Below are 27,561 nucleotides of genomic sequence, written 5' to 3' on the forward strand. Positions count from 1 at the left end.
GTGTGTGTGTAGGGTGTGATGTGTGTGTAGGGTGTAATGTGTGTGTGTAGGGTGTGATGTGTGTGTGTGTAGGGTGTGATGCGTGTGTGTATATGTGTGTGTGTGCGTGCATGTGTGTGTGTGTAGTGTGTGATGTGTGTGTGATGTGTGTGTGTGTGTGTGTGTGTGTGTGTGTGTGTGTACACCAGGGGTAGATTAGATGTTGGTTGTCTTCTTTGATTGCTTTCCACCTTATTTTTTGAGACAGCGTCCCTCCCTAGGTCTGGAGTTCTCCCTGATAGTCTAGGATGGCTGGCTATTCGCAGGCAGACAGGCATTTGCCCCTGCAGCCTGAGGGTTGCACAGTGTACCGTCATGCCTAACCTTCTGTGGGGCTGGGGACCTCCACAGTCCTCATGCTTGTAAATCAGACTCTCCTTACTGAGTCATCTCCTCTGGGCAAGTTTTTGTTGCTTTGTTTTGAGAGAGGGCCCACTCTGTAGCCCGAGATGTCCTCTAACTCAGATCCTCCTGCCTCGGCTCCCAAGTGCTGGGGCTGCAGGTGTGCACTATGTCGCGGGACTCTGGCAAGATCGGGATGTGCTGCTCAGGTTGGCCTCCAACTTTTGGGCTCAAGTGATCCTCTGTGTCTTGAGTAGGTGAGTTCACAGTATGTGCCACACTTGCAGATGTTTTCAAACCTGTTTTTCAGCTCAGTAAATGGTAGATAACTGATATAAAATTTGAGCCAAGCCGGGCGTTGGTGGCGCACGCCTTTAATCCCAGCACTCGGGAGGCAGAGGCAGGCGGATCTCTGTGAGTTCGAGACCAGCCTGGACTACCAAGCGAGTTCCAGGACAGCCTCCAAAGCCACAGAGAAACCCTGTCTCGAAAAAAAAAATTTGAGCCAAGTATGATGGTGCATGCCTGTAATTGCAGCACTTTCAGACTAGAGGCAGGAGGATGAGAAGTTTGAGACCAGCCTGGGCTGTGTAAGACCCTATCTCAAACAAACAAGTTAGATAAAATAAACAACAACCACACACACACACAAATTGTCTGGTAGAGAGATGACACATACTCATTCTACAGGGCAGAGACAATCGACTTTGCCTTCATTTGTATTCAACTCAACATTCCTTTATTCCGTGAGCATTGAGGCTGCACATCTCTTTGAGTGGGTGATAAGATCCCTCTTCCTGGTTCCATCAAATCCTTTGAGAACCAAATTCTTTGATACATGCTCTCTCTCTCTCTCTCTCTCTCTCTCTCTCTCTCTCTCTCTCTCTCTCTCTCTCTCTCTCTGCCAGTCTCGGTGGTCCACGTCCTTGGTCCCAGCACTTGGGAGGCAGAGGCGTATGTAACTCTGTGAGTCTGAGACTAGCTGAGTCTACAGAGTGAGTGAGTTACAGGCCAGCAGGTAAGATGGGGAGATTCAAATAAACCCTGGTTTGCTTAGGAGACTTGGGGGAGTTGTTCGGGGAAACGGATGTGGTTTGGGGTGGCTGTGACCTTTAAGAAAGAGAAGGATGGCTGTGCCCTCGGCTGGCTGCACATAGCTGCACACTCTTCCTGCCGTCCAACACTGGTTGGATAGACATCCCTTCAGACTCCCTTCTTTTCTGGTGTCCGCTAGGCAATCTGAAATGTCTAATTCCAAGAGCACATTGTAAGCTGCTTCCATGTTTACACTGAGTTGAGAGTCAGTGTCCAGTAACCCAGCCCCTGTCTGTTCCACTGCTTAATGAAGGCTTCTGGGGTGGGGTGGGGAAGCCATTACTGAAGCCTTTAGCCATGCTCAGTGAAAAGTACAGCTGTAACTACTCCCCAGACCGCAGTCGCAAAGCTTTTATACTGTATTTACTCAGGGCTCCGTAGCCTGAGTCAGCTGGCTCTCACTTCTCTGTAGTTGTCAAAAGCATCTGCCTGGGACCACGGATGTCCTTCCTGGTGCTCCATCTGATATTTAGGTGCCTGTTGCAGTAGGCACTTTCTTGTCGACATAAATGCCGGCTCTCTGCCCCACAAGCTGATGCTCTGGGTCAGGATCTTGCACTCTTGGCTCTGGCCCTGGGATGCGCTTGTTGCTAGGAGCAGCCGTCTAGGCAGAGGTGATGTACAGCTGCGTCTGCTGGGAAGATCTGTTCAGTTGAATTGTACAGGGGAATAGGAAGAGAAGGCCTGGGTGTTTTTCCTCTGCGGCACATCCCACGGAAGCTTGCCTTACTTTCAAAGGCTCAGTAAGCTTTGGCTAGTCATTATCTGGTCCCCAAGGAGGATGCTGGGATGCTTCCTCTATGTGGAAGGATTGCAGCCAACTGGGGACCTCACACGTGGGCAATGCCTGACCATCCAGACCATCAAAATCTACAGGCTCTGGCCCACACCTTGCCCATTGTTTTGTTGCTATTGTTTGTTTAAAATGTTTTGTTTTGATTACATGTGTTTATGTTGTGGGGTGGAGAGCACACGGGCATACGGGCATAAGCGTAGAAGACAGGACGTCTTGCAGGAGCTGGTTACTCCTTCTACTATGTGATTACTGGGATTGAACTCAGGTCCTCAGGATTGGCAGGAAGCTATTTTACCTCCTGAGCCATTTCTCCACTCTTTGCTATGTAGCCCAGGCTGTCCTAAAACTCACCCTGGAACCTAGACAGCAGTGAAACACAAAAGTCTTTCTGTGTCAGCTTCCCAAGTGCAAGGACTACTGGAGCTGTTCATGATTCCTAGCCCATTGGATTTGTTTTTGCTCTATTGCTTTCAGAAGTCTCATGCTATAGCTCTGCCTGGCCCAGACCTTGCTGTGTAGACCAGGATATCCTCAAACCTGTGGGGCAACTCCTGTCTCTGCCTCTCCGTGCATGTGGGAGATTACAGGCATTCTGTGGGGGGGGATGGTTGAGTTCAACGCAATGGACAGCGCAATGAGCTCTCTAAGTGTATCCAGTCAGTAACTGCTACCTAATTCATCATGCCGCAGACAGCCCATGCCTGCCTTTTCGTGGAGGGAAGAAAGCATTTTCCTTTGGCCATCTGTGGTTCTCTGGCTGTCTGACTGACAATACACACAATGCCTTGCTCTGTGGAAGCAGCCCAAGCAGGCAACTCAAGGTAGAGGTGAGAGCCAGGCTTTCAAGCCAGCTTAAGGAAGTCGCCATAACCTCAAAGGGAAAGGACTTTAAGATCCTAGAGTGGCGAAATACGGGAAGACCAGTAAATGGAGCCTCAGGGGAAGCGGGACTTCCGGGCAAGGAGTGTTCCGTAATCCCTTTCCATCCCTGCCGGTGGTCAAGGGTCTGCTTGTCTCTGACGATGAACTTCCGTCCTTCTAGTAGAAGGGACCTCCACAAACGAGCACCCTGCTTGTGGGCAGCCAGTGGGGGGCACGGCATCTGCTGTTTCTCTGTCGCCTACACTTACACTGCACACGCCTGTCTTCCATCTCCAGGACACCGTGCCAGTGCTCTGGCTCCAACTCTTGGCCTGAGCTGGAGGAAGATTCCAGGGATTCCAGGACCCTTCCTAGAAGCCAGGCATAGTGGTTCTGGCCTGTAATCCTGGCACGCAGACTAATTGAGGAGAACTGAGTTCAGATCTTCAGTCCAGGGCAAGCTGTATCCCAAGGGACATGATGACGATGGTGATGATGATGATAGGGATGGAGAGATGGCTCTGTGGTTAAGAACACTCGCTGCTCTTGCGGAAGACATGAGTTTAGTCCCTGGCACCTACATGCTGGCTCACAATGGACTCATGGCTTTAAGCACGGTAGATAAGCACGAACTGAGCCATATTCCCAGCCCCCCACCCCGTTTGTTTGTGGGCATTGTTGCTATGACTCATGTTATGTGCACAGGCTACAGTTCCCGGGGGGACGTCAGGGCACAACTTGCAGGGGTCAGCTCTCTTCCACCATGTAGACCTTGACCTGCTGAGACATCTTGTCAGACATGCTCTGATTTCTTTGATTCAGAGTCTTACTCTATAATCCAAACTGGCTTGGAACTCTAGATAGCTCAAGTGACCTTGAACTCATGGCTCTCCCCCTGCCTCAGTGCAAACCACCAGCCTGGCAAACACACTCTTTTAGCTTCTTTTCTGCCTTGTCACCCTTCCTCTGAGATAACACATGCTGGCGAGCGATAAGGGAAGACCATGGGCTGCACAGGGCCAGGCTAGGCGGCACGGGGGTAGCAACAGCCCTTTGGAAATTGCCCCAAGTATTTCCCTCCATTCTCATTGCAACCCCGGTGACTGCCGTGTGATGTGGTCCTGCCGCTTTTGTTTGGTGGGAAAGACACTGAACTCAGTTCTGGATGTTTGCTGCTGGCATAGGGTCTTATGTAGTGAGCCAACAGTGTTCACGGCTACGGCGCTACACTACTTCACAATGATCCGAGGCGAAGGGCTAAGGATGTAAATGAAGACAAAGACAGAGAGCGGCTCATTCTTACAAGGAGAATGGCGTTTATTTTAACAAGGGTGGAGCCTTATAGACCAAAGGCAGGCATGGTGGAAAATCTCCAAGGTCAGAATCCTCACACAGGTCTCACACAGGCCTCACACAAATCTCACACAGGTCTCATACAGGTCTCACACAGCCAAGGTCTCACCAGGTGCCCTGCCCTGAGCCGCACCACCCCACCTGAAAATCAGTCAAGTCTGTGCAGACCAGACTCCATGCTCACTTATGTCTGCTTCCTAGCTACAAAAATCCTCTGGTGAGAGAGAGGGGGAAGGGGAAGATGGGGGCCAGACAGAGAGGGAGGGGGAGGGAGAGAGGAAGAGGGAATGAGGGGGAGAGAGGGGAAGAGATGGGGGAAGTGGGGGAGGAGGAGAGGGGGAGAGAGACAGAGGGGGAGAGGGAGGGAGAGAACTTAGGCAGCTCTCATCTCTAGATTTCCTTCTCCCTTTGATGGGGAAGCTGCATCCATGTGATTTTCAGCTCTCTGCTCACACAAATCATTTGCCAACAGGAGATTTGAGGGCAGCATAGTCTACCCTCAGCTCTGGTGCGTGCTGAAGGAAGGAAATGCCTTCTCAGGTTCTTGGGAGGATTCTCTCAGAATATTATCTCCCACCCTGCTTTCTGTAGACCACTCCCTCCCTGAGCTGCCTTGACCATCGTCTAGAGGTAGGATCCAGCGGAAGAGAATCAAAGCTATCTCCAGTTGCTGGTCTTGCCATCAACTTGAGTGGACTGAGAAGTACCTGGGCATTTCCCATAGCATACCTCTGGTGTGTCTCTGAGAATGATTCCAGAAATGATTAACTCAAAAGGAAAGGCCTACCCTGAATGTCAAAGGCAATGTCCAAAAGGCTGGGGTCCTGGCAGGAATAATGGGAAAGGAGCAGGAACTCAGTAGCCTGGGTATTTCCTGTCTCCCGGCTGTGGGAGGTGAGGAGATTGGTTCCCGGGCCCTGCAGCTGTGATGTGCTGTCTCACCACTAGCCGAGACGATGGTGACAGCCGACCACGGACCAAGACCCCCTAAACTGTGAGCCAAAGTGTTGGTGCTTTTTACTCTTTTGTCTTTTTGTGGGGGGCACCACCCAGCTCCCAAATAAATCACACACGGAGGCTTATTTTTACTTATGAATGCCAGGCCTTAGCTTTGCTTGTTTCTAGCCAGCTTTCCTTATCTTAAAATACCTCAGCTGTCTTTTGCCTCTGGGCTTTTCTCTTTCTCTATTTCTGTATACCTTTCCGTACTTCTTTCTCCATGGCTTGCTGTGTAGCTGGGTGGCTGGAACCTATGCCTTCCTTCTTCCCTCTTTCCAGATTTCTCCCATTTATTCTCTCTGCCTGCCAGCCCTGCCTAGCCTTTCTCCTGCCCTGCTATTGGCTTTTTAGCTCCTTATTTAACCATCAGGTGTCTTAGACAGGCAGAGAATCACAGTTTCACAAAGTTAAACAAATGCAACATAAAAGAATGCAGTGCATCTTTGCACCATTAAAACAAATGTTCCACAGCATAAACAAATGTAACACATCTTAAAATAACATTCTACAACACCAAAGTAGACTCTTCTTCTTTTAAAATGTTTCTTTTCATCTGACATTTTACAATTTCAGCCATGGGTCCAGCACCAGGACTCTGGATAATAGCCCTGGAAGCTGCCAGGACCGTCCTTAGCCTCTGCAGCTCCCATTCGCCCCTAAACAACAGGACAAGGGGACACTCCTGTCACTGCACACCTTACTACAGCTGTCTGACACCTTGATTGGTCCTGATGTCGTGTCTCTCCAGCTACAACGAATGTCCCCTGGACATTCTTGGCCCTTAGCCAAGGCTATAGAAGGTTAGTGGCAGCTGGGTGTGGTGGGTGGGGCAGGCCTGTAATGTCAGCATTTAGGGAGCTGAGACAGAGCATCATGAGTTCAAGCCTAGCCTTATATAGAGTGATGACGCACTCCCTCAAAATAAGTAAGTAAAATAAAGACAAAGGTAGGGAAACGAAAGTAAAAGTTTCTCATAGGGCTGGAGAGATGGATCAGTACTTAAGAGCACTGGCTCACAACTGTCTGTAACTCCAGTTCCAGTGGACCTAACACCCTCACACAGACGCACATGCAGGCAAAGCACCAGTGCATGTAAAATTAAAAACAAAAGTTTCTTATAGAGAGAATGAGAGACCCCAGGCATCAAAGTGTGCAGAAGCTGGTGGGGGAGGGGAGCGCAGAAACTGGAGACTGAGTGCAATGACCTAGATGCTTCTCCTTCACCTCATACCACAGGAAGCTGTGGACTCTGTGCTGCTAGATCTCGGAAGCCACAGGGTCCGTGCACTTTCACTGTAGGCTCTCCTGAGCCACACTTGTCTGACCTTTAAATCCTCCATTTGAAACTTAACAGGCCTACAGTGGCTTTGTCTTACCTGGGACACCTGATTAGTTCACATCCCTTCCCACAAGGATCCCTGTTGCAGCCAGCGATGACCTGAGACCCCAGGCACTAGAGTTAGGAAGGTCCCGAATTCCTTCTCGTCTTAGACTGTCTTGAGTCTAAGTAACCAAAACTGGCTACAAAGAGCACGTGACTAACTGATTAACTTAGGCATCCCACCTTTTAATCAGGTTAGATATTAAATATGCATCACAGTTTGAGGTCAGGTTCAACTCCAGTGATGGACACCTGGGGCAGGACGTCACTGCCCTCGAAAGCTCAAGAATGCCCGTCCCTGCCATGTAAAGGACACGTGACCGAGTGACACAGTCAAGCAGTGACAAGTCTACATGAGGACATGCTCCTCTGCTCTGTGTACACTTACAGGTGGGTGCCTCCAAAACTTAAGAACGTTAGATCACACAGCTCCTAACACTATGGGCAGAGAGAGCCTGCCCTCCTCCTCCAGGGGTTAGGCATCTTCAAATAACAAACTCCAAATGCACTGTGCCACGGAACACTGACCAGTCCTGCTGCTCTCCCACAGATCCCCATCCAGGACTGTCCTTGAGACCTGCTAAACACCTGCTTCAGCCAGAAACGCAGGAAAATGCAATTTTTCTACATCTAAGTGGGCCCATTTTCTGGAGCACAACACCTCCGTCGTCCCTGCTTCTCACAGGGACCTTAAATGAACTACCTTTGCTTGCTGGGTTAAGCCTTTACCTTACCTCCCACGCTGCTCTGTCTGGTATTTCGAACCCTTTGAGGTTGATCCTGTGCGGTTGTTCCCCCACACCCCTCTCCATCACCCCCCATTCACTGCAAACACCACTCTACCCCCCCATTCACTGCAAACACCACTCTACCCCTCCCCCATTCACTGCGAACACCACTCTACCCCCCCACTCACTGCAAACACCACTCTACCCCTCCCCCATTCACTGCAAACACCAATCCCAGTCAAGTTTTTCAACAGTTCACAGTCAGTGTGCACTGCAGGACCGGGTTATTTTGCTTGGAGTGTGCACACACGGTTCTTGGAGAACTGTACTCAAGTCTGTACATGTGTCATCATGCCTGATCATTTGGGGTTGTCCCAGACAGGTCATGAATGTTGGCTTACCCTTCTGGATAGTACAGAGATCCTAAATCTGGTGCCAGGGTCCCCTAGACATTTGAGTTTATCTGAACAGCAAGGACTCTTGTACCTGCAGGTCAAAAACGAAGGCACGTGGTGAGCTGATGTGCAGGAATTCCTTGTCCAGTATTAAAAAGCAAGATGGGGGTAAGGAGGGGAAGAAGACAATTGGGAGAGAAGTAAAGCCAACAATTCTGGAAGGTCATCTTGGAAAATTAGGAAATCCAGTTTTGTTTCTTTTATAAACCTCAGATCTTGCTGCAGTTCCGTCTGGCTTTCAATTCCAACCCCTTGTCTCTTACAGAAAAGGAAGGCAACTTTAAAACTAAATGTAAGCCCTCCTAGAAACAGAATGAGCGGTCCTCTCTTCCAATCTGGTGGCAGAATTTTCTCTTCCACTATTAAAAGCTGCGTGGGCTATCCTAGTCTCTAACCCAGAGAAGCTGAGCTGTGGAACTCCTCTCCGAGCTTTTAGTCTTTCCAGTGGACTTGAAAAGCCCCACATGTCCTGTGGTTTTATATGGCTGACATTTGTAACTGGAGCTGTGGGCTCCACTACATTTCACTGAGGTGCGGGCTGCAAACCGTCCACCACTGCCAGTTAAGCAGCCAGCGGGGGTTTGATCTGGCCGAAAAGAAAAGCCCAAGGGGTGAAGCGCTCGGACGAAGCTATAGTGAGTGCTCACCCACAGTGTTTGCTTTCCAGCATAAGCATGCGGGAGTGTTGCCACCATGCCGCAATAAAAGACGCTTCTAAATGGTCGGCTCACGTGGTAAGCTAGTATTTGCGAGTTCATAAAAAACGACAGCCTTGTAGTCATCTGCAAGCCAAAATGCGTGGGTGGCTGCTTCAGGACTGCCTCATGTACTTTGTTATCTATGAGCTGGAAGATCAGAGGCGAGGCTGGCAAAGCATAGCCTGGGAGTCTGGGATTGGGGGTGCTAAGGTGACACCCACTCCCTTCTCCCAGTCATCTCCCAAGTGCTCACAGACGGACATTCTCTTGTGATCCTTAAGTTGAGTTTGCTCTGTTTTAAATCCTCTGCACAGGCTGTAAAGTCCCCTCCCCCACCCCACATATGTGCCCATGGCCCACACGTCACAAACTGATGCCACTGACCCAGACCCTCAGCGTTCTGCCCAGCTCTCCCTTCCCCGGCACCATCTGCTGTCTTCTCTGCCACTGCGGCAGTGTCCTAACCGCTCCCATTTCCACTCTCAGTCGCCGCTAAACTGTCCTCCGCGGTGCGGCTGGGTCACACACCTCTCCCGATGGGATCCTTTGGGGATACATTAGACATGAACCCTCTCTCTCCCCTTTTCTGTGTCCTCCCTTTCCTGGCATGTCTGCTTCCAGCTTGGAGAAATGCCTCACCCGAGGCCTGGCTTATCCAGGGGCACTATGGAAACCTCTGCAAGTACAAGAGTTGGCTTCTAAGGAGTGCAACTTGGCCCACAATGCAATGCAAGAAGGGGAAAGACGGGCAGATTAGTTACTTCTCTCTGCTTAGAAGTTCTGAGACGCTAGACATGATGGGTCATCATGGGTCGTGTCTATAATCCCAGCACCTGGAGCTGAGGCAGGAAAATTGCCAAGAATTTGAAGCCAGCCTGAGCTATGAAGTAAGACCCTGTCTCAAAATAAAAATAAAATAAAATAAAAAAAGAATTCCGAGTCAGGGTTTTCCTTGAAAATTCTCTGGAAACGTCCTCTGTGATGAACAACATCCGTGCTATGACCCTGCACCTCCTTGTGACACAGCCACCAGAGCGATGACACTTAGCCTTCCTCGTGTCCTGAGGGATAAGGGAAAGGAGAGACAAGAGAGAAAAAGAATCTTTATCTGTATTTGTCCTCCAGTTGAGTGAACCATTTTGAAGAGACAGAGTGGTCAGCGGGCTGGCTTTAGGTCATCTGTAGATGCTTTTGTTATTTCCCACAAATTAGCCATCCCCACTGGAGCCAAGGAACTGTGTGCTCCTGGTTTCATCAACTCCCTTCTACCTCACCTCAGAAACAAAGGTGCTCTAGGAAGCGCCCCCTGCTGAATCACTGCCCCTCCACCCTGTCCCCACAACATGAAAATCTTTTTGCTTTAAAACAAAAACCTCTACTTCTTTCCTTTATTTAACTATGTGTTTGTTATCGGTGTGCAGTGCCCTCAGAGGTCAGAGGAGTTTTTTGGGTCCCTTGAGACTGGAATTACAGACAGGAATTGAACCCAGATCCTCTGGAAGAGCAACCAGTCTTTTTGATCACTGAGCCATCTTCCAGCCCCCATTTTCCTGCTGGTCTAGCTTGCCCCAGGAATTCACTGTCCCAGCTTTCTGAGTGCTGGGACTATAAGCGGCTTTGCTTTATGTGGATTCCAGGGAACTGAACTCTTGTCCTCATGCTTGTGTGACAAGGGCTTTATCTACCAAGTCATCTCCCCAACCCTATGAAATCATATCCAAAAATGTTTATGTATTAGCAGAGAACATCACTTGTCCTAAAGGAACATTTCAAAAGATCCTTGCTAATAGAATAGTTTGAGTAAAGCCAGGATTTCATTTTGCTACCTGCATTGTACTTTAGGGAGATGCATGACTTTATAACCTAGACCTGGGAAGTAATAACTCTAAAATGCAACTGTTGACTAAATAAATATTTACATGTCTTGTGGAAATATTCAGTGTGTAAACTTGATGTTCCTCATTTGGGCCATGCCTGCCACACAGACACTTGGGCTATTTCTTTCACAATTTGAAGGCTGCTTTTTCTAAATAGTTTATCAGTGAGTGCCAATACAATAGACGTTCCCAGTGTAAGGTAGCCCCAGTGATACTTGAAACAGCAGGAAACTCCAGTTTATTTCCCTATATCCTTAAAGACAATGAGCTTTCCACAAAAGAATGGACAATTTGTTCTCTGCAGGACTAACCTTGACCTCTTGGCTTTATCTCAAGGCGATCAGTAGGTAGGTAGATGATTGATAGGTAGATAGGTAGGTAGGTAGGTAGGTAGATAGGTAGATAGGTAGGTAGGTAGATAGGTAGGTAGGTAGGTAGGTAGATAGGTAGATAGGTAGATAGGTAGGTGGGTAGGTAGGTAGGTAGATAGGTAGGTAGATAGGTAGGTAGATAGGTAGGTAGGTAGGTAGATAGGTAGGTAGGTAGGTAGGTAGATAGGTAGATAGGTAGATAGGTAGATAGGTAGGTAGGTAGGTAGATAGGTAGGTAGATAGGTAGGTAGGTAGATAGGTAGATAGATAGATAGATAGATAGATAGATAGATAGATAGATAGGTAGATAGGTAGATAGGTAGATAGGTAGATGGGTAGACAGACTGTGGTGGTTTGAACAGGAATGACCCCCATAGACTCGTGTGTTTGAATGCTTGGCCCATAAGGAGTGGCACTGTTAGGAGGTGTGGCCTTGTTGGAGTAGGTGTGGCCCTGTTGGAGTAACTGTGTCACTGTAGAGGTGGGCTTTGAGGTCTTACAGGCCCAAGATAGGCCTAGTGTGACCCAGTCTGTCCCTGCTGCCTGTCTCAGATAGGCCTAGTGTGACCCAGTCTGTCCCTGATGCCTGGGGATCTGCAGAACTCTCAGCTCCCTCTCCAGCCCAGGTCTGCCTGTGCACTGCCATGTTTCCCATCGTGACAAGAGTGGACTAAACCTCTGAACTGGAAGCAAGCCCCAATTAGTTTTCCTTTGTAAGAGTTGCCGTGGTCATGGTGTCTCTTCACAGCCACAGAAACCCTAACTGCGACACAGATTTAGCTAAGCTTTGAGTAAGAAGAGACCCGGGATAGAGAAGAACAAGCAGCTGAAAAACCAGGTGTTGCTCCACACCTCTAATCCCAGCATTCAGGAGGCAGAGGCAGAAGATTCAGGCTCTCGAGGCCAGCCTGATAGACCTTAGGCCGTGTCTCCGAAACCCAAAGTCAGTCCTTTTCCATTTTTATATGTGTGTAATATGCATGCCTGTATATGCTTTGTGTGTGGGGGGTACATTCATTTGAGTGCGTGTTTCATGTCCCATGGTTGTGTAAGGGATATTCCTTGACTGCTCTTATACTTTATTCATTGTAGTAGAGTCTTGCCAATATGGCTTCTCTTGCTAGCCAGCCTACTCTGGAGACTCCAAGACTTCATTTACAGGTGAATGTCCATGGCCAATTGGCATTTATATGGGGCCTAGGTATCCAAATTCTGATTGTCAAGGTTGTACAGCAAGCACTTTAACTATTAGTCATCTCCATAGGACCCCAAAACATTGTGGGGTTTTTGGGGGTGATGCTGCAGGGGCTTACTCTGTAGCCCTGACTAACCCAGGACTCAGTATACAGACCAGGCTGGCTTCAGACTCAGAGAGATATGCCTGCCTCTGCTTCCTGAGTTCTTGGATTAAAGGCACATGCCACTGTGACTGACTCTAAAGCCAAATTAAAAAGAAGAAGAGGAAGAGGAGGAGGAGGAGGAGGAGGAGGAGAAAAGAAAAATCCCCAGTTAAAATATCATTGAAACAGTGCTTTGGTATTTGAGAAACATAGTGGGGGGCTCTGACTACGTAGGATTGTCTCTTTTTAACAGTAACCCACTCTAAAAGAAGAATGACGCAATCACTCTCAGCTTTGACTCCCGGTATATCTGTAAGATTAGCAAGCACTGGCATAAAATACTGCAAGTTTTAAGGAGATAAAGAAGCATGGTTATAAAGTTAAAATCAGGTCAAGACCATCTGTGACAAGAGCCTCAGCTGTGCAGCTCTGTCTGAAGGTGGTTAATCTGCAAGAAATATTTACAGTGAGGACTTGTGAAGTGGCAAAGAAATAAGCCACGCAGCACAGCGGCATCCCAGCTTCCCAGCTCTGAAAGCAACTAGCATAAATACCTCATAGCAACACGCTGCCAACGGTGTCTTCCAAATTAAAGAAATGGTTTCATTAATTGATGCTTCAATGGCTGGCTAAATATTTATGCACTTCACGAGCACTGTACTCGAAAATTACAACAGCAAAGCAGCCTGCAGCAACCAAAATATTGATGGAGTCATAAAAACTCAAGGTTATTAGCCCAAGTGTCTCCCTGCTTTGTATCAAACTAATTGTGAGGCCAAGGAATGCAATTCCTGAGACAATTACCAGCAATGGGGACTTTAATGACTTTGTCTTATTGTATAGGATGAATAAATAGTAGCTGCCTGAATCAGGACACCAAGTGAGGTCCCTGCCAAATGCCAGTGCTAATCAAAACATTTCCCTTCCTAAGCTTAGATTATTCTTTATCTGAGTCCAGACCTGTGCACCTGTGAATATGAAACTGCATCCCTGAACCTCTGCTTCTCTCCAGGAAGAAGTCACTCTCTGATGGTACATCATCACCAGCCTTGAAGTCTGGGAAAGGAAAACAAAGTGAGTGCATGTCATCAAATGGTGAACTGTCTCCATTGCCCAGGTCGTCTGGGCTGGCTTGACCCTGTAGACAGGAACTCAAGCCCACAGCAGGGTTAGTTAGGGAAGTTCATGTTCTGGGCAACTTTGTGCCATGTGATGTGATGTGTTTTGTTTTCTTGTGAGGAGTCAGGCAATACCTCCCCCCCAAACTCAGGACTTGTGGCTTTGTCATCAGCTGGAAAATAAGAGGTATCAAACTTGGGGTGGTCACAAACTGTGTCTCAAGTCAGGTCTGGCCACCATCCTCAATAAAAAGCCAATAAAAAGAACCAAATGAATACTGGAAAGCCTAGAAAAAAGATCAATTTAGTGTGGGTGCATTAGCAAGAGGGAGAGTCTAGAGTCTGTCTTCAGGTGCCTGATAAGCACGCTGAGGAGAGGTCAGGGCAACTGTCCCATTGACAATCACCACTAAAAACAAGTTGAGTAACACAAAACAGACACCCCTGGCACAAACCTAGTCAAGACAGTGCAATACCTCTTTAAAGAAAGCCTTAAGACTGGCCAAGACAAAAACTCTGATGACAGCTTATGCTGGAGAGGATGTGGAGTAAGGGGAACACTCCTCCACTGCTAGTGGGGGTGCAAACTTGTTCAGTCGATGTGGAAATCAGTATGGTGGTTGCTCAGGAAACTGGGAATCAACCAACCCCAAGACCCAGAAGTACCACTTTTGGTTATATACCCAAAGGATGCTCAATCATACCACAAGGACATTTGCTCAGCTGTGTTCATAGCAGCATTATTCGTAATAGCCAGAACCTGTAAACAACCTAGAAGCCCCTCAACTGAACAATGGATAAGGAAAATGGGGTACATTTACACAATAGAGTACTGCTCAGCAATAAAAAAAAAAAAACAATGACATCTTGAAATTTGCAGGTGAATGGATGGAACTAGAAAAAGCTATCCTGAGTGAGGCAACCCAGATCCAGAAAGATAAATATAGAATGTTCTCACTCATAAGTGGGTATTATACATGAAGCAAAGGACAACCAGCCTAAAGGTCAAACCCCAGAGAACCTAGGTAACAAAGAGGACCCTAAGAGAGACATACATGGATTCACCTAGGAAAGGGAAAAAGACAAGATTTCATGGATAAACTGGGAGCATGGGGCCAGGGTGGAGGGTGGAATGGGAGAGGGGAGGAGGGAAGGTAAGTGGGGAAAATGTATAGGTCAATAATAAATAAATTTAAAAAAAGAAAATAAAAATTCAACCTATCCTATATAAGAAAGAAAGAAAGAAAGAAAGAAAGCTTTAGAAGACCCAGGATTAGAAGCCAAAAGGCCTCCCATATACCCATGGATTAGAGGAATCTCCCTCAAGCTCTGAAACACAGGTCTGGGATGGGCCATACAATGAAGAAGTACTTGAATCAAGCCCAGGAGTTTTTCTTCTTCTGATACCTGGGGATTGAACCCAGGACCTTTTGTACATTACACATACACTCTATTGCTGATCTGCAGCCTTGTCCCTGAATTAGAGATCTCTGGAGGGATAGAATTTACAGAAAGAATGTACATATGTATATGTATGTATATATATGTGTGTGTGTTGTGTGTGTACATATATTCATTATAATATATTCATACATATTCATTTATTTGAATGGCTTACAGACTGTGGGTCTAGCTAGTCCAATGATGGCTGCCTACCAATGGAAGACCCAAGAATCTAGTAGTTGTTCAGTCCACCAGGCTGGATGTCTCAGCTGGTCTTCAGTACACACTGAAGTCCTGAAGAAGTAGACTCTAATGTCAGTGACGGAACGGACTTGGCAACGAGAACAGGAGCCAGCAGCAGGCAAGGAGCGAAAGCTTCCTTCTTTCATGCCCTTGTGTAGGCTGCTACCAGATCTCCCCACCTCAGAAGATCTGGATTAAAAGTGGGTCACCCCACTTCAAATGATTTAATTGAGAAAATATCCCTCACAGGTGTGCCCAGCCGCTTGGATCTCAGTTAATTCCAGATGTAGTCAAGTTGGCGAACACGAACAGCCATCACAGCCCACCCCCCCGGTCCAGCCCTACAGTTTTGTCTACCTACAGACAGGAGAGAGCCTCGTTTTGGTCTGAGGCAGAGGTGGGAAGGAGGGTGAGTGAGGACAAAGCAGATAACAAGAGTCTAGGGCTTCCGTGTGGGGTGTCGCTCACTGACAGAAGGCATGAATAAGCTTCCAGAATGCCTGGAGAAGCCATAAAATCTGGCTCTCAATCTTCCATTATCTGTCATGAGAAGCCTGGTGCCCACCAGAAGCGCCCCCTCCAGAGGGTACTAGAGGCCAGGGGAACTAAACACAAATGGCAGGCTTTGCCCAGGGAGGGGGGCAGAGAGCATGGTTCTCCAACTGCCTTGATACTGCTGTGCCAAGAAAGTCCACTTGTCACTTATTTCCACAAGTGGAGGTGACAAGGGGGCCTGATGACCTTTGATCTGTAACTGCTGAAGTCAGGCATAGTTCAATGTAACTTTTCAGGACACAACCAGGGCTGGAGTTTGAGGTGGGGGCCGACCACAAATGGCCTTGGTAGCTGTTTATATAAGCTGACTTTTGCTTTTGAACAATGGATGGGACCATGGAAGACTTCTAGGTGTAGGAGCAGCATGCCTGGATTTGGTAAAAATAAAATAATAAAATAAAATAGAGTTTTAAAGGATTGGAATGGGGCTGGGGGACCAGAAAAGATCAGCACTGGGAGAGATCAGGGGAACCGGAGAATTCCACAACTGCTTGAATGGGGGCATTGATGGTGGCATTGGGGAGAGGGGGAGGGATTTATTTTCTCTTGCTTGTTGTGGACAGTGTTTCACTATGCAGCCTTGGCTGGCCTGGACCCCCAACAATATTCTTGCTTCCACCTCTGGTGTGCGGGGATAACAGGCATGTAACACCATGCCTGACCTGAAAAGTGAGCATAGTCCTAAGGATATTAAATGTGGAGCCGATCAGAGAACAGATCTTGCTGTATGCTTGGCTGGGTCCTAAGATATCATCAGCTTTATAAGGTCCGTACTTTCACTGAACGCGACAGGTGAGGAGATGGAGAAGTTAAATGACGTGCACAGATCGTTCCTGATTGGACGAGACAGAGTGGGCAAGGCGTGCAGGTTGAGTGCCGGTGGGGAGGCTTTCTGAGATGGTACTATAGGGGGAGGAGGAGCAGGGCTTTCCAGGGGGCAGAGCTGGAGGAACTCCTGGACTCGCTGGGTTAGGGAGGTGAAGACACCCAGCCTCATGCCCCTGTGGTCCTCTTTAAAACTCCAGAATGATAAGCTTTGCTTTTCTCTTCCCTAAGGGCCTATAAGGAGATGTTGGGACGGGAAAGTGCGCTCGTTTTAAAGCTTTGGGGTTGTGCCCAGCGATGGGGTGTTTATCTCCGAATCACGAGCCCTTCTCTTTACATGGGCAGCCGCCACACCACCTCCTCGGGCATTTAATTGTCTCATTCTGCATATAAAGCCCTTCCTTTGGCAAAGAATTCATGACACAAGAGACCAGAATGAATCAAGTAAATAATGTGGTTGGACGGTTTCTAAAAATCTGCAGTTTAACCCAGGACCCAAGAAAGGTTCCAGTCCCCTAGGTAAGCAGCAATTAAATGGGGCATCCAAATATGAATTATGTACCTGATTGGCCCACAACATAATTATGTATTTTAAGTATATTTTAAACATGTGTCTGACATCCCTCCACACTGTTTCAATCCACCAAGTAATTCTATACTTAGAGCATGTGTTCTGCATAGTGAGTCGTTTTATAAACCCTTGTTAAAGGAGACCAAAGCAAAAGGCTGCAGCTGCAGCCCATTTTCAGAAGTGTTTATGCCAACCAGAGGCAGATAAAGCCAAACAAACCAGAGTCGTAAGTTGTCCACGTGGAGCTTCTCCTTGCCTGGGTAGCGTGTGCCTCAAGGGTGAACCTGTGCTGTAGGCGTGGGCTTTGAGGCTCCTGGGACCCTTCCCATAGTCCAGCTAGAAGCTGACAGAAAAGGGAGAAAGGGGAGGGATAACAAGGCAAGAACTGGTTACAGGCCCTCTCTTCCCCAGGGAAAACCCTCGTGACTCTGAGAATGAGAAGCCGGTGTTCTGGCAGCCGGCTGGCAAGTGAGAAAGAGGTTAGTCAGGCCTTCCCTAATGTACTGCGTTGGCCAAGGGTGCAAGTGAGCAGGATAACTTGGAAACTTGGGGGGACACTCCAGAAGAAGTACAGGATCCTCCTACAAACCCCAGAATGGATGCCTGAGGTCAGTGGTTCTCCTGGGTTCCCTTCTCAGACACATGCCATGATTTTTTTTTTCGAGACAGGGTTTCTCTGTATTGTTTTGGAGGCTATCGGTCCAGCCCAGCCTCGAACTCACAGAGATCCGCCTGCCTCTGCCTCCCGAGTGCTGTGATTAAAGGCGTGCGCCACCACCGCCTGGCACATGCCATGATTTTAGAACCCTCACCCTCAATGGCTGATACAAGGGCACAGCAACTCACACAAAGGCTTGGTTTTCTGAGTGTTTCCATTTCTCTTGTCTTTAAAAATATTATTTCCAGGCCTACAGAAATGGCTCAGTGGTTAAGAGCACTGGGTGCTCCTCTCGAGGACCGGGGTTCGATTCCCAGCATCCACGGCAGCTCACAACTGTCTGCAACTCCAGTTCCAGGGCATCTGTGACACCAGGCATGCACACGGTACATGTATGTATGCATGCAGGTAAAATACGCATAAAATAAATAAATATTTCTAAAGTGCTGTCTGCATATTAACTCTTTCAAGCTAAGCTTGCCCTCCCTCCCTCCCCATCCCCCAGTTTGAAATAGGAAGGAAGCAAAGCAACTTTCAAACCGGGCTGGATTTGGTGACAGGGTAGGACAGAAGCATTTCCCAGTGAGTATAGTTGGGACTAAACTTAAAAAAAAATTATTATTGAGTATACGGGTTTCACCTACATGTATGTTTGTGTAGTGTGTGTGTGTGTGTGTGTGTGTGTGTGTGTGTGTGTGTGTGGTGCCTGCAGAGGCTACAAGAGTGTCTCGGGCCCCTGGGACTGGACTTAAAGAAGGTTGTAAGCTGTGACTGGGCTGGGAATCAAACCCAGGTCCTCTGGAAGAGTGGTCAGTGCTCTTAACCACTCAGGCATCTCTCCAGCTCCGGGGCTGCACTTAGGCCAGACATGCCTTAGAGGATGAAAAGCTGGTTGGGAACCTAGGGACACACCCAGAAGGACTCTCGGGAAGGCAGGTGAAGAAGAAATTCACAAAATCATCAAGTTCTAAGAGTACCAGGGAAAGATGGGGATGGGGGGGGGTAAATAGGAATGTGACTAGACAGTGGGGGGAGCTGAGGAGCAGGAGTAACTGGAGGGGAACTTCGGGGAAAGAAGAAGGAAAGCATTCAGAGGAAAAGACAGGTTGACAGACCATCTTCTCTCCATACCCTTGGGAAAGGTCCACGCCAGAGAAACACACAGCACCTCTCTTGTTGAATTGTGGTGTTATAACAGCATGGAGCGACACCTGGGAACTGGGGGATTCTTTTGACGTTGGTTTCATAAATCCACCTTGTTGGGGAAGTCCTGTTATTTGCCTGTTATTTGTCAATAAAGCACTGTCTGGCCTATAGGGAATCTAGATAGGAGGGACTAGGAGTCCAGGAGGACTCTGGGAAGGAGAAACACGAGAGAGTTCGACATGTAACGCCATGGGGTAGGAAGCCCAGAACTATTCTCCGGTAAGAGACATACTTAGATTAACAATTATGGGGTAATTACTTAAGTCAGAGCTAGCCAGTAAGAAACAAGCAAGGCCAACAGCTTCATAATTAATACAGCGTCTTGTGTGTTTATTTGGGGACTACAATGCGGCAGAGCCCAGGCGGCTGGCGGGTGATATACCAAAGCGGCTAGCAAGGAAAAGCTTATCTTAACACCACCTAATCAGTTTTGAAGTATGCCACATGCATCCTTCCAATGTCTAATGTCATCGATGCTTCTGGACAAAGTTGGAAATGAACTGTGGGAGATGCCCGAGTGGGTCTTGGCACAGCCTTGTACACTGTAAGACTCTAAGACCTCACAACCGTATCAGGTAAGGGAGCTGAGTGGCCTTGGGCTTCCTAATGGGTGGCATAGTCACTGTCAGCAAGGTGTGGTTGTACTGGGTGGGGCAGTGGCTGACCATCAGTAGCTACTATTTAATAAGCACGTTCCAAGCTCAAAGTCGCCACAGGCACTTGCCCTGTTCCTTCCAACAGCCTTGCACAGTAGGCTTAATCAGCCTCCTTCACAAAGGGAATCTAGGATGATCTTGACCTCACAAGAGCCTGCCTACCTGACTGTCTCTGTTTTTCTTTTTCTTTCTTTCTTTTTTTTTTTTGTGCTGGTTCAAGCCCAGGGCCCCCTGCTTATGTGTGTTAGGCAAATGTTCTATCATTTAGCCACATTAAACATTTTTGAGACCACTTCTTACTACACGCCCTGACTGGCCTTGAACTTGAGACCGCCTAGCCTCCTAAGTACTGAGACTTCACTGTGCATCGCTGTCCCAGCTGCCTTTAGTCTTCAGGGGTTGCTACTTAGAGGCAGCGTCCTTGCTGAACTGTTACCCTTCTCCTCCAGGGTACCTGCCGCCCATCCACACTGTATTCTTCCCATCATTTAACAGCTCAGCGATGAGGGGTAGTTTAATAGTATAACAAACAAACAAACAAACAAAACCAGAAAGGTCACCCTTCTCCCCACAGTGTGCTTGGTCATCAGCCACATCCTGCCGCTTGCTAGGTCCTCTATAGGACACGAAGGAATCTACGGGTCCAAAGGACTTGCAAGGCATTTAGACAAATAGTTATCTACACAGTCAGCCAACAGCTGTTTACTGAGCATTTGTTCAATGTAGGCCAGTTCTGGGTCCAGGATGGAGCAGTGGCCCAAACAGACCAAAAATCTCTATCCCCAGAGAAGCTTATGCCCCAAGCGGCAGGAAGAAAACAACTACAATGTTCCTCGTGCCAGGCAGTGACAGGGTGAGGGGGGAGCAAATAAAAAAAGGGAGAAAGAGAACAGGAATTTGGGGACCTTTATGCACAGTCACCTGAGAATAACGATGCTGGAGAGATGACCCCAGAGCAGTGTGTGTGGGGGCGGTAGGGAAGAGAGCGAGCACACCATCAGCCAGTGCAGGGAGGCCACGCCCAGTGCAGGGAGGCCACGCCCAGTGCAGGGAGGCCATGCCCAGTGCACAAGGTGCTATGGCCAGCCCAGCAGGGAGCGGTAAGGACAGATTGCTGGGACAGTCCACAGAGAGAACTGGGAGGACAGGGCTTTCCTAACTGTGAGGGCTGTGGCTTTACCAGAAATAAAGACAAGAAGTCATCAAAACGTTTCAAGAGGCAGGTAATGATAATTTTTTTTCGAGACAGGGTTTCTCTGTATTGTTTTGGAGCCTGTCCTGGAACTCACTCTGTAAACCAGGCTGGCCTCGAACTCACAGAGATCCACCTGCCTCTGCCTCCTGAGTGCTGGGATTAAAGGCGTGAGCAGGTAATGCTAATTTTTAAGTCTCTCCTGTGATTTTTGTCTTTCCCTTCAACTATAATATAAACACTGTGTCAACTATAGGTCTACATGCTGCCTTAACAGCCAGTGAACCACAGACTTCTCTCTCTTCCTGGGCACGCATGTACTTCTTGACATGGTGCCACACAGACCCTCTGACCATCCAGTGTAAAGCTTCACATCCTCGCCACTGTGTGGACACTGCACTGGCACACATGCAGACTTCCGCTTGTCCTGGGATCCCACGATTTTGCTGTGTCTCTGCAGGGCGTGTCAGATGGTTCTAGCCCGTGGGGCCCAAGCCTTCTTGGCAGCAGCTCTGTCCCTTTTATCCCCTTTTCTAGTTCTTTATTTTATTTTCCCTGAGTTAGCGCCTTCTGAGCTTGCCATCGATTCTCGGGTGATAGATTTTCAAAATCAGCTTACTTCAGCTACTGTGTTGAAAACACACTACAGTTTTACAAGAGAATGGGACGGGTACATAGGAAGGTCTGGACTTGTGCTTGGTCACAGTTTTCCAGAGGAAGAGAGCTAGACAGCTCAGTGAGATTTCTTACATAGGATTGGCTCACAAGGAGCTGGAGGCTGTTAAGTCCTAGCCTGCCATCTGCAAGCCAGAGTCAAGAATCTCGGTGGTGGAGGTCCAAAGGCGGAGAACCAGGAAGACTGCTGTCTTACAGCAGAAGGTGGATGTGGCTTAAACACAATGAGACTGACCCTTCCCGAGTCCTTCTCCCCTGTCCGGCTCTTAGTGGACTAGACTATGCCCACTATCATCAATTAGGGTAATCTCTCTACTCAGTCTTCAGGTTTAAATAAATGTTAGTCTTTTTGGAGATATTCCCACTGACATATAGAAATATTTTAATTTTCTTTTTCATGTATGTGGGTGTTTTGCCTGCATAGATTTATACCACCTGTGTGCCTAGCGCCCACAGAGGCCAGGAAGACATTGCTGGGGTTACAGAGTGTGGGTGCTTGGGAAGAGCAGCCAGTGTGCTCTTAACTGCTAAGCTGTTGCTCCAGCCTTCGCATGTAGAAATATTTAATAGCTACCTGGGCATCTGTTGGCCCAGGCAAGCTGGCACGGAGTTAGCTTTCACAAGACGTTATCCAGATCTCCAGACTCCTTTGCCCATCAATTAGAGGTGCCCAGTAAGATTTACTGGCTGGGCTTAAAATGAGTAAGTGAGTTACAACTCAGACACGGCCCCTCCTTGGATCACTGGTTAAAGAGCCAGCTGCTACGGGATTTCTTATCCTCCTCCCCCTTCTTGAGTGATGTTTGATTGGCAGCTATGTCTGTCTGACACTTGCCACTTTCTCCCCCCTTCTGCCCCCTTCACTAATTGTTGGGGCTCTATGCTTTAGTCCATTACATTTGGTTAGGCATGGTTGCTTGTTCTGGTAATTCAGGCTCCTTTTTTTTTTTTGTACCCTTGACCCGTTTTCAAGTCCCTGAATATTAGGTCATAAATTGAAGAGATTATAAGATTCAGAACAAGGCTACATATGTGACACTAGTTTCAAAGTCCAGTCTCATGGCAGCTATAAAATGACTATAAAATGACTAGTTCCTGGGGGGAGCACCACCAGCTCTCCCCTTACCGTGTATCTGCATACAACTGCTCACATTCCAGCTTTATACCACCCTCCCACCTTTTGCTGCTGCTGTTGAGAGGGGCAAATCTTGCTGCATAGCCCTCACTAGCCTCACTTCACTACGAGGACTAGATTGGCTTTGAACTTTGGGCAGTCTCCCTCTGCCTCTCACGTGCTGGGATCACAGGTGTATACCACTATGCCTCGCCTACTTAAAATATTGGTGCTAAGCTGTATGACTGTCAAAGAGAGAAGATTTAAAACCATGCTCAGCCATGGGTCCGGAAGAGTTCCTTGCGCTGATCACGCCTTACTATCTCCTAGGAAACCCATTTTCTTTTCTTTTTTTTTTTTTTTTTGGGTTTTACGAGACAGGGTTTCTCTGTATTGTTTTGGAGGCTATCGGTCCAGCCCAGCCTCGAACTCACAGAGATCCGCCTGCCTCTGCCTCCCGAGTGCTGTGATTAAAGGCGTGCGCCACCACCGCCCGGCTTCCCATTTTCTACTTATAAGGAGGTGGTACCAAGTCCTAAGACATATTCAACGGAGACCAGACATTCTGCGGCTGAGATATGATCACGAGGGAAGAACGCGGAGGTCCCCAAACAGAAGTTCACTGTGGAGAAAGGCAAGGTACAATGCAGAGAACAGAAACGGGGAGGGTGTGGCTTAGCATGGGTGGGCCCTGGGTTTAATCCCCACCGTGTGCTTGTTCCCCCCCACACACACACAAAGACACACACACACACACACACACACACACACACACACACACACACACAAAGGAGGATATATCCTAGCCAGGTTAACCCATGTACCACATTGCTGATTCAGTTAACCTCTGGTTAAGAGTTCCCTGGCAGGAAGGGTTAGGCATGGAAAAAGTAAAAGTGGTTCTAGATCCCTGGATCAACTTTCAGGTAGGATGAGGTTGGTAACTAGGCTCATGTGGAGCTCAGAGTCAGGCACTGTTGTGGAATATTATTTTAAGACAAGTTTCATTTGCTTATGCTGTGGAACATTTGTTTGTTTTGTTGTTGTTGTTGTTTGTTTTTTTACAGACTTAATTCACTTTATTTTTCTTGTATGAAAACCCTTTTGTAGTGGTCACAGCTGGAGCCTGGGTCCTCTGAACAGAGACTCTGGTGTGGGCTTTCACAAGATGGTCCGTGAATTCCTGATAAGGAGACTTGGTGAACACAGTCTCTTTTCAGAGGTCGGGGGTCAGGTAGCTGTAGGTCTTGGAGATGGCATCAAAGATGGCCTTGGCAAAGTTACCCAGGGTGGCAGTGCAGCCCCTGGCTGATGTGTAGCAGTCGTCAACAACGCCATCATCAGTAGTTTCTTGGGCACAGGAGCAGAGACGATGCCAGTGCCTCTGGGAGCAGGGATGAGAGGCACCAACACAGAGCCACAGCGGCCTGTCACTTTGCATGGGACAGTGTGGGGCTTGCCAATCTTGTTCCCCCAGTAGCCTCTCTATACAGGAACAATGGAAAGCTTGGTCAAGATGATGGCCCCCCTGGATGGCTGTGGCTACCTCCTTGGAGCACTTAACACCAAGACCAACATGACCATTGTAGTCCCCAATAGCAACAAAAGCCTTGAACTTGGTCCGCTGGCCAGCCTGAGTCTGCTTCTGTACTGGCATGATTTTTAGAACCTCATCCTTTAGGGATGCGGGCAGAAAAAAATCAATAATTTCAGATTCCTTAACGGGCAGGGAGAACAGGTAGATCTCCTCCAGGGACTTGATCTCCATGTCCTTAACCAGGCGGCCCAGCCTGGTGATGGGGATCCACTCCTTGTCTCTGCTTTACCTCCCCGAGCCCCGAGGCCTCAACCACAGCCTCAACCGAGGCCCCTGAGACCGCTGCCATGGCCGCCTAATCCCGGGCCCCCAGGCCCTCCCGCTGCACCGGTGTCATCCGCCACTTGGCGTTTTCCCGAAGTAGAAGAAGCAGAACATTTGTTTAACGATGCAAAGATGGGCTGCGCTCTTTTATGTGGCATTTGTTTAACTCTGCGAGGCTCTGTTACTTTGCCTGTCTAAAACACCTGATTGGGCTAATAAAGAGCTGACTGGTCAACAGCAAAGCAGGAGGACGGATAGGTGAGGCTGACAGGCTGAGAGAAAAAATGGAAGGAAAAAGAGAGAAACCAGAGAGATGAAGGAGGGAGAAAAGAAGGGGCCAGCCACCCAGCCAGCCGTGGGGTAGGAGAGAAAGTAAGACCACAGAAGTAAGAGAAGGAAAAAGCCCAGAGGCAAAAGGCAGATGGGATAATTTAAGAAAAGCTGGCTAGAAATAGGTCAAACTAAGAGCAGGTATTTATAAGAAAGAATAAGCCTGTGTGTGTGATTTATTTGGGAGCTGGGTGGTGGGTCCCCCAAAGAGTAAAGAGTAAAAAACAACAAACAACGCTTTGGTGTGCCAATGTGGGACTAGAGAAAAAGACAAAACAAAATGCAAAACTACCAGGCACCAGCCAGCGGGTACCACTAATACCCAGCTCCAGTCCACATAATCAATGCATTTCAGTTTTGAGACAGGGGATCATCATACAGCCCAGCTCAGTTTTCAACTCCCTGCCTCAGGTCTCCTGAACAATGTTTTGTTAGTTAAATGTGTTGGACTATCAGGGTGGCAGTTACAGGTAGGTACTTCCTAAGCCTGATGACCTGAGTTTGACCTGGGAACTTACACAGTGCAAGGAAAAAGCCAAGTCCCCAAAGTCGTCCTCTGAACCCCCCCCCCCACACACACGTGCTGTGACTTCCAAACCCATGTCTAGGCACCCACCCTCCTGTTCCTGCCTCTTTTCATCGCCTGCAATTTTATAGCAGGAAGCTCGTTCACTAAGAAAAGTGCGCGAGAAGAGTCTGTGAAACTCAAAATAGATAATTTTACTACTGTGGATGCAAGTTCAGGATTAAAGTTGTGTTGTATTTTCTCCCAACCTCCTGAAAGGAAAGAGATTTAAGTAACAGGGCAAAAAAGTGGGATCTCATAATTTTGTGGGTTTCAATGAATGTTATTCTGTAAATTCACTGTCCCTATCCCCATCAATTACCAAGAATTAGGTGGTATACGGTAAAGCTGGGTATGGTGGGCGCAGGCTTTTAATCCCAGCACTTGGGAGGCAGAGGCAGGTGGATCTCCATGAACTCTAGGTCAACCTGGTCTTACATAGGGAGCTCCAGGGCAGCCAGGGCTACAAAGGGAAACTCTGCTTCAAAAGCAACATCAGTTAACAAAACCTGTTGTAGAATGAGAAAACAGAAATACAAATTATAGGAGCTGGAGAGATAGCTCAGCTGGTAAGAGTGAGCATGCTCGTAAACCCATGGCTCCTGAGACCCCCTCTTCCCGTGTAGGCCTTGTCTGGGAGATCAAGTGTGATAGCTTAGGAGAGCGGGTGGAAGTGGAGGGGGGGGGGAGCGGAGGCCCGGTGGAGGCCCAGCCTCGGCTGGTTCCCACGGCAACGGACCCCAGCTCCCAAGCGGGCACTCATTTCTCCATGCGGCTGTAGTGACCTGTCCTTTTCCTAGTACGGCTGTGCCACCGCAGTGCCATCCAGTGTCACCTGCAGAGACTTGTACATGCTCTCTGCCAGGTGCCACCCTCTCCAGGGACAGCTTTGACAAAGCAAACAGCTTCCTGGAGGTGCTCCACTCCCCCCAATCCTCCAGGCTGCTCACTCAAGCTCCTTCTCACCTCTAAATATTTTTGCCACAAAAGGCCTGCTTTTGTTGGCTTTTTTTTTTTTAACTGAGATAGTTTCTCATGTAACATGGACTGGCCTTGAGCTCCTCATCTTTCTGTTTCTGTCTCCCAAGTGCTGGTGTTACAGGAGTGGAGGACCACATCTGGCTGTTAAAACTGGAGCTATTCGTTGCCTATTTGAGTGTCCTTAAATATTGCCTTACATTTACTAACACATATGTGTTTGTATGTGTTGGCATGTTCCTATACCATGGTGCACATGTGAAAGACTAGAGGAAGACTTGCCAAAACCTGTTCTACTTCTGCCATGTGGGTTCTGGGGACTGAACTCAGGTCCTTAGACTTAGTGACGGGACCTTTACCCACTGGCCCTTGTCTGAGGTTTCTCAGGTCTCAAGTCCAGGGGCTATTTCTTTTTAAAATCTTGTTTAGTGTGTATGTGCATGTGTGTGTGTGTGTGTGTGGTGTGTTTATGTGTGTGTATGGGTATGTATGTGTGTGTATGTATTGTGTAGTGTGTGTATGTGTGTGTGCTATGTGATGTGTGTGTGCTATGTGATGTGTGTGGTGTGTGTATGTGTGTGTAGTGTGTGTATGTGTGTGTAGTGTGTGTGTGATGTGTGTGTATGTATGTGTGTGGTGTATGTGTGTGTGGTATGTGTGTATGGTGTGTGTATGTGTGTGTGGTGTGTGTGTGTATGTGTGTGGTGTGTGTATGTGTGTGTGTGTGTGGTGTGTGTGTATGTGTGATGTGTGTGTGCACGCATGTGCATGTGTGATGTGTGTTTATGTGTATGTGTGTGTGGTGTGTGTGGTATATGTGTGTGTGTTGTGTGTGTGTTGTGTGTGTATGTGTGCATGGTGTGTGTGTTTTGCCTCCACATATGTATGTACACCCATGCGTGCCTGCTACTCAGGGAAGTTAGAAGACAGCCCTGCCTCTTCTGGACCTGGAGTTGTGTATGGTTCTGAGCTACCACATGGCTGCTAAGAAATGGCTCCGGGTCCTGTGCTACAGAAACAAGCTCTCTTTACCACTGGGCCACCTCTCCAGTGTAGCTGGTTGTTGTTTTTGACTCTTTGGCTCCTGGGGCTCTTTTGGGGGACTGCCACCCAAATCCCAAATAAATCACACCTCAGCTTGGCTTGTTTCTAACCAGTCTTTCTCATCTCATTTGCCTTTTGCTTCTGGGCTTCTTCCTTTTCTTGCTTCTGTAGTCTTACTTTCGCTCTTACCTC

General features: G+C 48.1%; 1 protein-coding gene across 1 annotated transcript; it reads right to left on the reverse strand.

The window, feature by feature from the left end:
- Positions 1 to 23,706: 23,706 nt before the first annotated feature.
- Positions 23,707 to 24,886, reverse strand: LOC121134663 (40S ribosomal protein S2-like). Its single transcript, XM_040733225.1, has one exon. It carries the CDS (start codon positions 24,357 to 24,359, stop codon positions 23,808 to 23,810), a length of 552 nt encoding a protein of 183 aa, XP_040589159.1. The 5' UTR covers positions 24,360 to 24,886; the 3' UTR covers positions 23,707 to 23,807.
- Between the last annotated feature and the right edge of the window lie 2,675 nt (positions 24,887 to 27,561).

This window comes from Mesocricetus auratus, unplaced genomic scaffold (genome assembly GCF_017639785.1).
Source record: "Mesocricetus auratus isolate SY011 unplaced genomic scaffold, BCM_Maur_2.0 Super-Scaffold_100029, whole genome shotgun sequence".
In the NCBI taxonomy this organism is placed as follows: Eukaryota; Metazoa; Chordata; class Mammalia; order Rodentia; family Cricetidae; genus Mesocricetus; species Mesocricetus auratus.

Bases quoted from the DNA above. Each gene is read 5' to 3' on its own strand.
- LOC121134663 (XM_040733225.1), bottom strand. From the start codon at position 24,359: ATGGAGATCAAGTCCCTGGAGGAGATCTACCTGTTCTCCCTGCCCGTT.